At 23.0% G+C, this 12745-nt stretch overlaps 3 protein-coding genes across 3 annotated transcripts; all 3 read left to right on the forward strand. All coding sequences in view use genetic code 6, as the record gives it.

Annotated features, from left to right (window-relative positions):
- Positions 1-89: 89 nt before the first annotated feature.
- TTHERM_00997520 (biopterin-dependent aromatic amino acid hydroxylase) lies at positions 90-2186 on the forward strand (the record flags this gene model as incomplete). Its single annotated transcript, XM_001019192.3, has 9 exons — positions 90-143; positions 197-266; positions 456-573; positions 628-791; positions 851-909; positions 1138-1543; positions 1608-1813; positions 1866-2060; positions 2130-2186. The coding sequence occupies 9 exons, from the start codon at positions 90-92 to the stop codon at positions 2184-2186; spliced, it is 1329 nt and encodes a 442-aa protein (XP_001019192.2).
- Positions 2187-2997: 811 nt separating this feature from the next.
- Positions 2998-7251, forward strand: TTHERM_00997530 (cyclic nucleotide-binding domain protein; the record flags this gene model as incomplete). Its single annotated transcript, XM_001019193.2, has 6 exons — positions 2998-4177; positions 4247-4528; positions 4667-4943; positions 4999-5386; positions 5444-5587; positions 5899-7251. The coding sequence occupies 6 exons, from the start codon at positions 2998-3000 to the stop codon at positions 7249-7251; spliced, it is 3624 nt and encodes a 1207-aa protein (XP_001019193.2).
- A 1090-nt stretch (positions 7252-8341) lies between these two features.
- Positions 8342-12745, forward strand: TTHERM_00997540 (cation channel family protein). The gene is made up of 5 exons (XM_001019194.2): positions 8342-9966; positions 10026-10302; positions 10453-10840; positions 10892-11035; positions 11112-12745. The coding sequence occupies exons 1-5, from the start codon at positions 8469-8471 to the stop codon at positions 12492-12494; spliced, it is 3690 nt and encodes a 1229-aa protein (XP_001019194.2). The 5' UTR covers positions 8342-8468; the 3' UTR covers positions 12495-12745.

Consider the following 12745-nt stretch of genomic DNA (forward strand, 5'->3'; position numbering starts at 1 on the left):
AAATATAATAAAACCTAACAGGATAAGCGAAATAGATATAATTAAAAATATCTCACATAATTCCTAAATCAATCAATAAAAAAATAAAAATGTTTGTAAAAAAAGCTCTTCAAAGTCTCCTCAACAATGCTGTTAGATTCCAGGTAACCTATGATTAACTTACAATACTCTTTTAACTTCTTAAATATTTAATTAGAATAAACAGCAAATGAGGATGAGCCAGCAATAAGTCTTCAGAAAGCATTTTGAAAATGACAGAGTTGAAGGTAATTGTAAGTTTATATTGTCAAAGAATATATTTTTTTTCATACCACGTTAATATATCCATCTAGTATATTATGCAGATTGCTAGCATGCTCGATCTTCTGCAATAAGATATCATAATTATTAAAAATAAACTTTAAAATAAGATGTAGACATTTATTTTTTACATTTTTTTTCTTAAAATCAAATAGAATTATTCATCATCACTAAAGACTATGTTGGAAGTTTAAGCAATGTCCTTGAAGTCTTCAAGTCCCATAGAATAAATTTGACTTTCATAGAACCTAAGCTTCTAAATAAAAAGGGAAAGTAAGTAAATTTAAAGTTACAAGATTTTATTTTACCATTTTTCAATTTATAAAGTAACTAAAATGTCATGTTTATATGCACCTTTGAAGGAAAGAGAGAAAATAAAAACGTATAAGAAGCATTTAAAGATTTACAATCTAGATTCGATAATGTTAAATTCTCCGATGATGTTAGCGTAGTTCCATGGTATCCAAGAGATAGCTCTGATCTTGAACACAGTAAAATGAAAAATCAAACTTCAAAAATAAAATTTTTATTAATAAATAAATAAATTAAGTTGGTGAAGAATTGATGAATGTAGTAGAAGAAAACTCTGCAGACTTCTTATAATTCACAGTAAATATTTATTTACATAAAATAATATATAATATCAATACAATAAATAAATATATAAATAAAAAAATAAATAAATGCTTATATTAATTTGGCTAATAGTTTAAAACAAAAGTAGAAATATTTTATTTATCATATGATGAATGTGGAGATAAAATAACCTTTAATTAAATCTTTATTTTATTAATTAATTTTTTACATGTTAATATAAAATAAACAAATAAATAAAAGGATCCTGAATACAGAAAAAGAAGAGACTACATTGCTCAGGTTTCAAAAAGCCATATCTTAGGTTAACCCATTCCCATTTTAGAATATACAGATTAGGAATAGTAAACATGGAGAAGTATTTATAACAAATTAAGTGTATATCATAAAGATGTGTGCACTGATAAATACTTATACCACAAATCAAAGTTAGAAAAGGAATTAGGAGTTGATAAAAAAATCCCATAATTAAGAGATTTAGATGATTATCTTAGATCTAAAACTAACTTCAGAATCAAAGCTGCTCATGGTATTCTTACTTAAAGAGAATTTTTAAATGCTTTGGCTCATCGTGTATTCTTCTCCACTTAGTATATTCGTCATCATAAGGTTCCAGAGTACACTCCTGAACCCGATATTGTTCACGAAGGTATTTATAAATAAATAAATTTAATTTTTTTACCACAAGATCTAATGATTTGTTAAAAAACTAGTTGTTGGACACATTCCTATGTTTGCTGATCCTGTTGTAGCAGACATAAGTTAAGAAATTGGTTTATTGAGCATGGGTGCAAATGATGAATAGTTAAGAAGACTTGGTAATCTTTATTGGTTCACTATTGAATTCGGGGCTTGTAAAGAAAATGGAAAGATGAAGGGTTATGGAGCTGGTATTGCTAGTTCTATTGGTGAATGCGAAGTAAAAACAATTTAGTTTAAAGTTTTTATTAAAAATTAAAAAATATAAATAGCATTTCTTAAGCAAGGACTCAAGATTCGAGTACTTGGATCCCTTCAAAGACTGCGACCGTGAGTATCCTATTTAGAAGGTATAACCTGTTTACTTGTATACTAACTCTTTTGAAGAATGCTTGGAAAGATTGATTAAATTTGGAGACTAAATTAAAAAACCCATGAAAACTTGGTACGATTTCAACACACAAACAGTAAAAATAAATTATATCTTTAAGCTATCTCAATTAAAAATTGAAAAATAATTTTAATAAAATTAATAGATTGAATGCGATAGAAGAATCATTGCTACTGAAAAGTAACAAGAAACTAAAAAATGATAAAAAAATTCATTTTAATCTAAAAAAAACTAATTTATTGTATTTATAACTCAAAAACGCTACTCAATATCAAATTTTATTACATAGTTTCTATTTTTCTTCATTTATTTTTGTCTGTTTTAGAAAATAAAGCTTTTTAAAATTGATAAATAATTTCTTAATTAAAATTTATTCTTTTTTTTATGTTTCAATTTTTTAAAGTAATTAATCCTAAAAAAATTTGTGAGTTTCCTCTATTAATTAACAAACATTCTATCCACCTCAAATATTTATATGCTGAAGAATATTCCTTTAATTTAACAGGTTGATATTATTTGACTGAAGCCCTTTGGCCTAATTTTAATTTTAATTTTGAATTTCATAAGATGAACTTTTTACATTATTAAAATGTATATATGTATATATGTAAGTATTTATGTACAAAGAAAGGAAAGTAATATTTATAAAATGCTTTTGTAAAGGATATAGTAAATATATTTATTTCTGTGAATTTTTATATAAAAGTTAACTAAAAATAAATAATAGTATAATATAAACCTAATTAGTATGAAAATGAAAGTAAATATTATAAATTCAATTATACTCACTTTACCAAATAAAAAATTTTATATCATTATCATAATTATAAAATAATAATAAATATAATTGGTGTTTGATTTTGATTGATTTTGATAAATATTGCTATTTATTTCTAATTTCTTTTTAAAAATTAAAGTAGAAGAAACAATCAAAAGTAATTGATTATTGAGAGTATATCTAATTATTAGAACATTAGTTATAATTTTTCATAGCTTTAAAAAATTTGTATTATATGAATAAAGAATATAATACTATTGAAAATTGGATTACATAGAGTAGCCAAGATATAAAAGGTAGATTAAATGTTTATCCTTCGGATTCTAAAAAAAATTAAACTCTCTAATAATTTGATGTTGGCTAACCAAGAAATTCTCTATACTTAATATCTCCATAAATCTCAAAAGAATTTTAATAATAAGATAATGAAGAAAATTATGTCAGCGCTAGAAATTTACAAGATAAATCAGAGTATGAGGAAGCTAATTAATATTTAAGTAAAAGCTAATAAGATTTGTTTCTTTAGAATACTGAAAGAAGTAATCTAAATGGTATTCAACCACTTAATTCTACTATCTATCCAAAGATTAATCTTTATGGAAAATAAGAAGAAAATTCAAAAATAGAATATTCAAATGAAGAGTACAATATTAGTAATAGATAGTAATTTTTTCATGCTTCTTAATAAGACTAGTTAAATTCCTTTAGATTTTAATTAGATCATAAAAATGAAAATTATTCTTAAAATTTTGATGATCTTAGTAGAAATAAGTCAAATAAGAATGTGAATTTTTAGAGTATTAATGAGAAAAGAAGAAGTAGCAAGATGCAATCAGAGTTATTTTAATAGTCTTTGCAAAAGATAATTTAATAATAAAATATTTAAAATATAGTAAATACTGAAATAACACCAAAAGAGCAGCAAAACGATATTAATAAGTCTTAAAAGTTAGCCTAATAAATTGCGTAATAAAAGAGCTTAGAGCAAACTTAAATTGATGACTTTTAATAGAACAAATTAAATATTTAAAAGCTCAAAAAAAAAGGAGAAAAAATGGCTAACACTTTTGTAATAAGAGTGAAACGCTTTTAAAGGTTTTTAAAAAATATGAAAGACTTATCTCAATCCTACAAATTTAAAACTATGAATCTTGAATAAAAATAAAAATTTAATGATTTATCGTTTTTTTAATCAAGAAAAAAATAGATCTCAGTGGCTATTGATAGCTAAAAAATAATTTCTAAACTGTTCAATAAATTTATTTCTAAATTAACTAACTCCATTCCTGTTTTTGATCCTTTGAATTTTGCTATAATAGCTTTTGAGATTGTTATTTTAATAGTTTTAATCACTTAAATGCTCATTTTACCATTAGCTGACTCATTCAATATTGACTTCTTTAAGATAGGAATCTGTAAAATATTTTTCTATTCTCTTCCTGCTCTAATACTTTTGATTGCTATATTTATAAAATTAAACACAGGTTTTTTCAAAGAAAACATAGTTGTGAGCAATAGAAAAAAAATTTTTCTTCATTACCATTATAGTGGAGGGCTTGTCATAGATTTAATAACTGTCTTTTCAATAGTAGTGACTTAATTTACTTAAAACTCTTATGTCTATTTATTTTTCATCCTAAGACTTTATTAAATATAGAAAGTCATTACTAAAATAGATACTAAGTTTTCATTATCTTAAAGAGTCCCATTTAGCTTTTAAATAACTAAACTCATATTTCTTGTTTTGATGTTGGCGCATATGAACGGTGTGTATTTTTATTTCCTTTAAACAATATTTTTTGTTCTTAATCATGATAGTTTAATTTAAAAAAAGGCTCTTTTTAATTAAATTTATATCTTATTTATTTATTTATTTATTTATTTATTTATTTATTTATTTAAAGGTTGCATTTTTAATTACGTTGCTAAAGGTTTAGATGAAAGTTGGCTTACAAAAAATAATTTATAGCATACTGAATGGCAAGTGAGATATATTAATAGTGTATATTTTTCATTTATAACTATGGTAACTGTTGGATATGGAGACATAACTCCTATTTCTCTTGAAGAGAAAGTCTTTGTAATCTTTATGGTAGCTTACAGTTGTGGAGTTTTTGGTTATATTGTAAGCAGCATAGGTAATATTTTCACTGAGAGAGCACAGATAAAAGCAAAATATAAGTATGTATTTATTTTTTTATCAATTACTAAAATTATAATTTTATTTTAATTGAAGGAGATAATTAGTTGATATTATTCACTATATGAGAACGAGGAATATTGATTAGGCAATCTAAACCTAAGTATTTTAATATTTGAATTACTTAGAATAAATGGATCACTATAATCATTAAAAGGGTGAGTATATTGTATAAAAACTTTCTCCATATCTTCAATAATAAATTAATATGAATTCTTACTATCCATTTCTAAATAAGACTACTATTTTTAAACTAAATTTTAAAGACTCTGTTTTAGTAAATGCATCACTTAAAATGAAAGAATTAACTTTTGGACCAGGTTAAATAATATTCAATTAAAATGACTGCGATAACAGATTATTTTACATCCTGAAAGGAGAAGTACAACTAATACACAATAGCCACAACATTTGCACTAAAGATGTAAAAATTTAGGTTAATAATACTTTTAAAGGCTTAATAATTTATCTTTTAAATTAGGAAAATGATAACTGTTTTGGAATAAGTGAGTTCTTTAGTGGTGAGGCAAGAAATCTATGTGCTAGAAGTAAAACTGTGTCCTAAATTTTATACCTTGAGCTTAGCTAGTTCAAATAAATTCTAAAAGAAGATCCCTATGAATATGTAATTAATCTTTTTTAATCCAAAAAAAAATATTTAAAATAACTTAACTTCTCAACTATATATAATCTGTCAGTATCCTTTTAAGAAAAAAGTTTTTTGGAATCGAAGTCTTTATTTGAAATTTATGTTATATACTGATTGTAATAAATGAGAGGTTACAATATAAAAATAGTAAAAACCACTCTTTTGATTTCCATTTATTTTATTGTAAACTACGATTTTTGAATACTTAATTAAAAATAATAAAACTTTAAAAAATATTTTTTACTTTTAAAAAGAAAATTAATTAAATAATATATTAATTTAAAAAGGAGAAATTTTGCTGTTTGAAGGATTAAATTATTCAAAGTAGAATCGTAGTTGATTAAGCTTGTTTTTTTTGTAAAAGATATGACCACGAATATATTGAATGCCCTTACTATACTGTAAAACACTAGAAGTAATTAATAATTGAAAAGAGTAAGGTAAGTATAAATTAGATTAGAAAGCAATCAGAGAGAAAATTGAAACAAAAATTTAGTAGTTTATTGGAGAATAATGAAGTTAGACTAAACTTAAAAGCGGTGAGAATAAACTATGTTAACAATTTAATTATAGATAAAGAGCAAATGATTTAACTTATCCTTAATACTTGTGAAATGGAAACAGATATAGATTTTTATAGAAAATATGATTCATTTTATTTAAAATAAAATAATGATAATCAAGAATTTACTGCTGTACTTATACCTAATGATAAAATTGCTGAAGAGTTTTACTCTCAAGATGAAGAAGAAGAAGAGAGCGATGAAGATGAATAAGAAGCGTTAGATACCCTAAATCCTGTATCAAATATGCATAAGAAGGTTAGTAGAAGTTCTATTTTAGCAATTGATAGTAATTTGGAAGAATAAAAAATTTCATCACAAACGTCACTAGTTTCTTCAAGAAATTAGTAGAGAAAAAACACTTCATAATAAGGATAGACACCAAACTAGAATACTCCGAATCCTATTTCGAGTATTATAATGAATGATAAATTATCTATGTTTAAAGAAAATAATAATCAAATTGGTAATAAAAAAACATTTATGTAAAGGTAGCAGTCTACTAAGAGACTTTCCAACATATCTCACTACTAAAAGCAAAATACAATAAAAGATCCTCAAAAGACTATCGAAGAGAATTTACTTAAGTATATAGTCAGCTTAATAGCACAAAATCAAACTAAGCACAAAGCAAGTACTTAATTAGAAGTAGATTCTCACATCTAAGCAAATGAATTTTTTACAATAAATGATTTTGATTAAATGCAAGAATTCATTCGCTATTTCCCAAAAAGCAACTATCTTTGTGTTTTAGAGTAAAGCAATAAATTATCTTAAAAAAGATAGAGAGTGATTATTAAAAGGAGAAAAAAGACTTTTAGAAAAAATACAGTTTTATAATCTCCTACAGCTATCAGAAGAAGTAGAATGAATACAAGATTCACTGCTTATACAAATAAAATCGAAAATACATCAATAAACTAAAATATTGCTAATGATTAAATACAGGTTTCTTAAAATAAAAATATAGATAAATCTATTGATAATTAAGAATCACCTTTAAGTGAAAATAATAAATCTTAATTTTATAAATCACCTGAAATTCCTAAATCTAGTTTCTTCAAAAAATTACAATGAAAAATGATGTTTTGCTCTAAGATAAATTAATTATTTACTTGTTGCAATATTATTTATTTATATAAATATCACTTATTTTAGTAATAAGAAAAAAGAAAAACTTCAATTGTTCAAAATTTATATAAAAGAAATGAAAATTGATTTCTTAAGGAAATTTGAGATTTGAGAAATAAAAATAATGACGTAAGAGGAAAAATAAGTGATATCATAATAGTTTAAAAATAAATATAAATCTCCAGTTCCAGTTCAGTAAAATTAACAAATTAATTTTTTAATTAATTTTATTAATGTTTTTTCTTTATCAGTTACTTCATAAATTTAATAATTTAAAGCAATATTTGTCATAATTACATCACTATAATAGTAACGTGACTTTAATGCAAAAAAAATATTGTTTTTTTGGTTTTTTTTGTTAAAAAAGTAATAATTCTTTATATTTATATGAACTTTTTCTAGAAAATAATTTACTGTCTACTCAATTTACAGAAATTATAAGTTTTGATCGTCTAAATTTTTATTTAAATGACAAAGTTAAAATATTATAATTCATTTGTTTTGCATTCTTTTTATCATTAGAGGCAAATTTTAGTAAAAAATAAGAATAAAATCATTTACTTGAAAATGAAAAGTTTTTAAATTTAACAAGTATATTTTTTATTATGAAATAAAAATAATAATTCAACATAAAATTTATTAATTAAGACTATCAAAAAAACTTCTTTGTAATGCTTGTAATTTATAAAATTAGGTTTCCCTCAAATAATATTTAAGTAAATATCTACAATTATAGACATTCATTCTAGCTTAATTGCTTAAAATATTAAAATATTTTCATATTTGTATTATTTTATTCTATTTTTCATACAAAATTTTTAGGCCGTGTTTTATCCTCTTTTTTTAATTTTTTGAGACATTAACAAAAATTTGCTGGCTTATATTTTAATTTATATCAAAGATAATAAACATAGTAATTAATACACTAAATAACTATAATATGAATCTAAAAATTTAATGTTTATCTTTTCTTTTTATGTGTTTTTTATGATTAAATTGAATTTAAATGTTTAATACAATTTAATTATCTTAATCTAATTAAACATAATAAAAAAAATAACAAAAATTTTTAAATAAAAAACACAATTTACGAATTCTTAACTAAAATTAAGCAAAAATACGCACTCATTTTTTATTGTTATTTTATTCAAGTAATAGATAAAATGAACTAAAACTAGATTAAATAGGGTCAAAATTCATAAAATTTAGAGGGTTTGAATAAAATAATGTGTCTATATTAATTAAACTAAGGAGCAAATGCATATCTGCATAGTTAATAATTTGATACTAACCTACTCAATCATACATTAAATACATCTCCTACAAAAAACTAAATGGAATATTAAAGTTAAGAAAATGAAGAAAATTATGTAAGCGTAAGGGATTTCGCTGAAGTTAATAGCACAAGCTAATGCATGAATAAAAGCTAATTAGAATATCTTCTCATAAGAACTGAAAGACAAAAACAAAATGGTCTTCAACCATTAAATTCTACCATTCACCCAAAAATTAATTTATGTGAGAAGTAGCAAGAAAATGCAAGAATGGAAAACTTTATTAGATAACCCAGCCGTAATTTATCAAAATAACAAAGAAAAATCTCTTATGTAAAAACAAGACCAGCTAAAATTTCAATTTGTGAAAGTCTAGAGCCTAAAGAGAGTGAAGGTGCAATCTAAGGTTCACCATTTTATAAACAAAATACATTTAATAAAAATTTAAATTAAAGAAGAAGAAGTAGCAGGATGCAAGTAGAACAATTTTAAAATACTTTAATAAAAATTATTTAAAATAAAACTAATAACTAACAATAATAAAAGCAGAAATTGCTTGATATTCCTGATTAAAATGAGGCCTTATAAACTTAAGAATAAGAAAAAATCCAAATTTAAAATTAATTAGGAGAAGACTAGTGTAAATTAGGTACATTTTAAAAGTTAAAAAAGAAAGATGAAAAGCTAAAAAATGCACTTGTATCTCGTTTGGGTATATTCTCAAGATTTATAAGAAATATAAAGAATTTGTCTCAGCTTTATAAATTTAGAATTATGAAAACAGAATAAAAATTAAGATTTAATGATAAATCTTTCTACTAACAAAAAAAGTAAGAAATGGGAAATGAAAACTTTAGTAAAAAAATACTCTTTAGAATATTTTCTAAAATTTTTTAAAAGTTAGCAAAATAAATACCAGTATTTGATCCACTACATTTTGCTGTACTTAGTTTAGATTTCATTGTTTTGATAACTTTAACAGCTCAACTATTTACTCTTCCATTGGCTGACTCATTTGAAGTTAATTATTTAAAATAAGGATGGTGTAAAGTGGTATTTTATTATATTCCAGCTATCGCTCTAATAGCTTCTATATTTACGAAACTAAATACTGGATTTTTTAAAGAAAATATAGCTGTCAATGATAGGAAAAAAATTTTTCTGAACTATTACTATAGCGGAGGACTTGTGATAGATTTTATTACTGTTCTTTCTTTTTTAGTAACATAAGACATTTATGACTATGTATTTTTACTACTCAAGATTTATTAAATTCAGAACTCAATAGTAAAGGTAGATACAAAATTTTCATTATCTTAGAGATTTCCATTAAGTTTTCAAATATTTAAGCTTATTTTTCTTGTAATGTTCCTTGCCCATTTAAATGGTAATTGATATTTTTTTTGAAATTCTTAATAAATATTTTGCCAAATAAATAACTATTAGGTTGCATTTTTTACTAAGTAGCTAAAAATGTTGATGAAAGCTGGATAACAAAAAATAATTTAATGACTGCAGACTGGTATGCTAAATATATAAATAGTGTATACTTTTCTTTCATTACTATGGTAACTGTTGGATATGGAGATATAACACCAGTTTCTCTCTAAGAGAAAGTTTTTGTTATTTTCATGGTTGTTTATAGCTGTGGGTTTTTCGGCTACATTGTAAGCAGTATAGGTAATATTTTTACTTAGAGAGCTTAAATACAAGCAAACTACAAGTAATTAATTATTGGTTAATTTATATTTAAATATATTTATTTTTAGATAATATTATTTATTTTCTAGTAAGTAAGAAGTAAATCAATTTAAAATATATTATCTTTAATTATTTGAAATTTTGAATTTAAAATATTTTATTTCTTAAAAAGGAGATAATTAGTCGATATGATTTAATATATGAGAACAAGAAATATTAGTTAGATGATCTAGTAATAAGTATTTTAATATTTACATTACTTAGAGTAGATGGATTATTACAACCATTAAAAAGGAGAAGAAATAGTCAAAAAGCTTTCACCTTACCTCTAATAACAAATTAATATAAATTCCTATTATCCTTTTCTTAAAAGCTCGAATTATTTTAAACTAAATTTCAAAGACTCTATCTTAATAAATGCCTCTCTCAAAATGAAAGAACTTACTTTTGGTCCTGGCTAAATAATATTTAAATAAAACGATTAAGATAATAGATTATTTTACATTCTAAAAGGAGAAGTGTAGCTAAGTAGCAACAATCATCAAATTTGCATCAAAAATGTAAAGCAGTAAAATTTAAATTTTCTAATAAACGTTCTAAATAAAAAATAGGAGAAAGATAATTGCTTTGGGATAAACGAATTTTTTACAGGAGAGTGTAGAAACTTAGAAGCTAAAAGCTTAACTGTTTCTTAAATTTTATATTTAGAGTTGAATGAATTCAAGCAAGTATTGAAAGAAGATCCTTTGGAATACGTAAATTAAAATATTTTCAAATATAACTTCAAAAAATTAAAAAAAATTGAATAAATATTTTTAAATAATAAATTAGGAAAAATTTTGTTCACTTAAAGATTAAGTTATCTTCAGTAAGATATCAATTGATTAGCCATGCTTTTTTTGCAATAAATTTAGTCATAGGTACGACTAATGCCCTTTTTACACATTGAAAAATTAAAGATTATTAATGATTGAAAGAAGTAATAGAAGCATTAGCTAAGAAAGAAAATACTTTGAGAGATATGATCGCTTTAAGTTTAATAGTTTATTTGAAAATGCAGAAGTCAAGTTAAATTTAAGAGCTATTAGGTTAAATTACATAAATAATTTGGCTATCGATAAGAATGAAATGATACAGCTTGCACAAAATACTATTGAAATTGAGAATGATGTAGATTTTTATAGGTACAATGATGCCTTTTAATTAAAATAAAACAACGAAGGATAAGATTTTAATATCATTTTAATAAGTTCTGATAAAATAGCTGACGAGTTTTTTTTAGAAGAAGAAAAGTTAGAAAATGGTGAAGAAGGTAATGAAAGATTAAACCCAATAATTAATTCTTAAAAGAAAATAGCCACAAGCTCAATAGTAGCAACAGAAATTCTGATAGAAGAAAATAAAAATTAACATTAGTCTACACTTCAAAACTCTCAAAATCTGTTTAAGAAATCAAATTCTTTTTTGCAAAACGCATTTCATACCTAAAATAGTAGTAATTTAAATATGTAAAATTATGAGAAACTTCACCCTATAAAGGAGCAATTTTCAACAACAAACTATAAAATTCAAAACCACACTAGATAATAATCTTGGAGAAAAAATTCAGATACTTCTATATCAAGTTATCAAAATAAAAGTGTTGAAGCATCTTCTTCAAGAATATAAGACTAAAATCTGCTAAAGCAAATAATAAGCTATATTGAGCTTACTCAAATCAAATAAGAAGTTGAAAATTAGCAGGAAGTTTCATATAATATTTAAAAAGATGAATTTTTTTGCATAAATGAATTTGATTAATTATAAGAATTTACTAGGTATTTTCCAAAAAGCAATTTTAGTTAGGTTTTAGGATAAATAAATAAAGCAAATTTAAAAAAGCAAAAAGTTCCTTTGAAAAAGGCAAAAAAAAACTAAAATAGACCAAATAATACAGTTTTTAAAAGTTAAGCTATTAAGAAAAAAAATACTTTATCAAATATAAATACTTAATGTACTCAAGCTAATATGCATAAAAAATCATAAGAAACACCTCTTGCTATTGCAAAATCATCAAGTTATAACTAATCCAATTCTGAGAGTTTGAGTAACGTTCTATCATGTAGAACTTAAGAAATACAAGACTTTAACATAGATCAAAAAAGTGAAAATAAACTTTTATAAAGTTAACAAGGAGATAATATAAGATCACACTTTTTAAAACCCTTGTAGTGAAAACTAAAAATAAAACGATGTCCTAAAAAATAATTTTTAGTGTTTTCAAATAAGTAAAAAGAATTAAAACTGAATTAACTTTAATAACCATTAAAATTAATAATAAAAAAAACTACTTTGTTTATTAATTAAAGAGTAAAGACAATTTATATATTAAAAACTATGAAATATTATTAATTTTGCTTTAGTGTGTTTTTATACAATAAAAACTATTTCTTCAGTTTACTATTTCAAATAATTATATTTTTTTT

Source organism: Tetrahymena thermophila (assembly GCF_000189635.1).
Source record: "Tetrahymena thermophila SB210 genomic scaffold scf_8254589, whole genome shotgun sequence".
NCBI lineage: Eukaryota > Ciliophora > Oligohymenophorea > Hymenostomatida > Tetrahymenidae > Tetrahymena > Tetrahymena thermophila.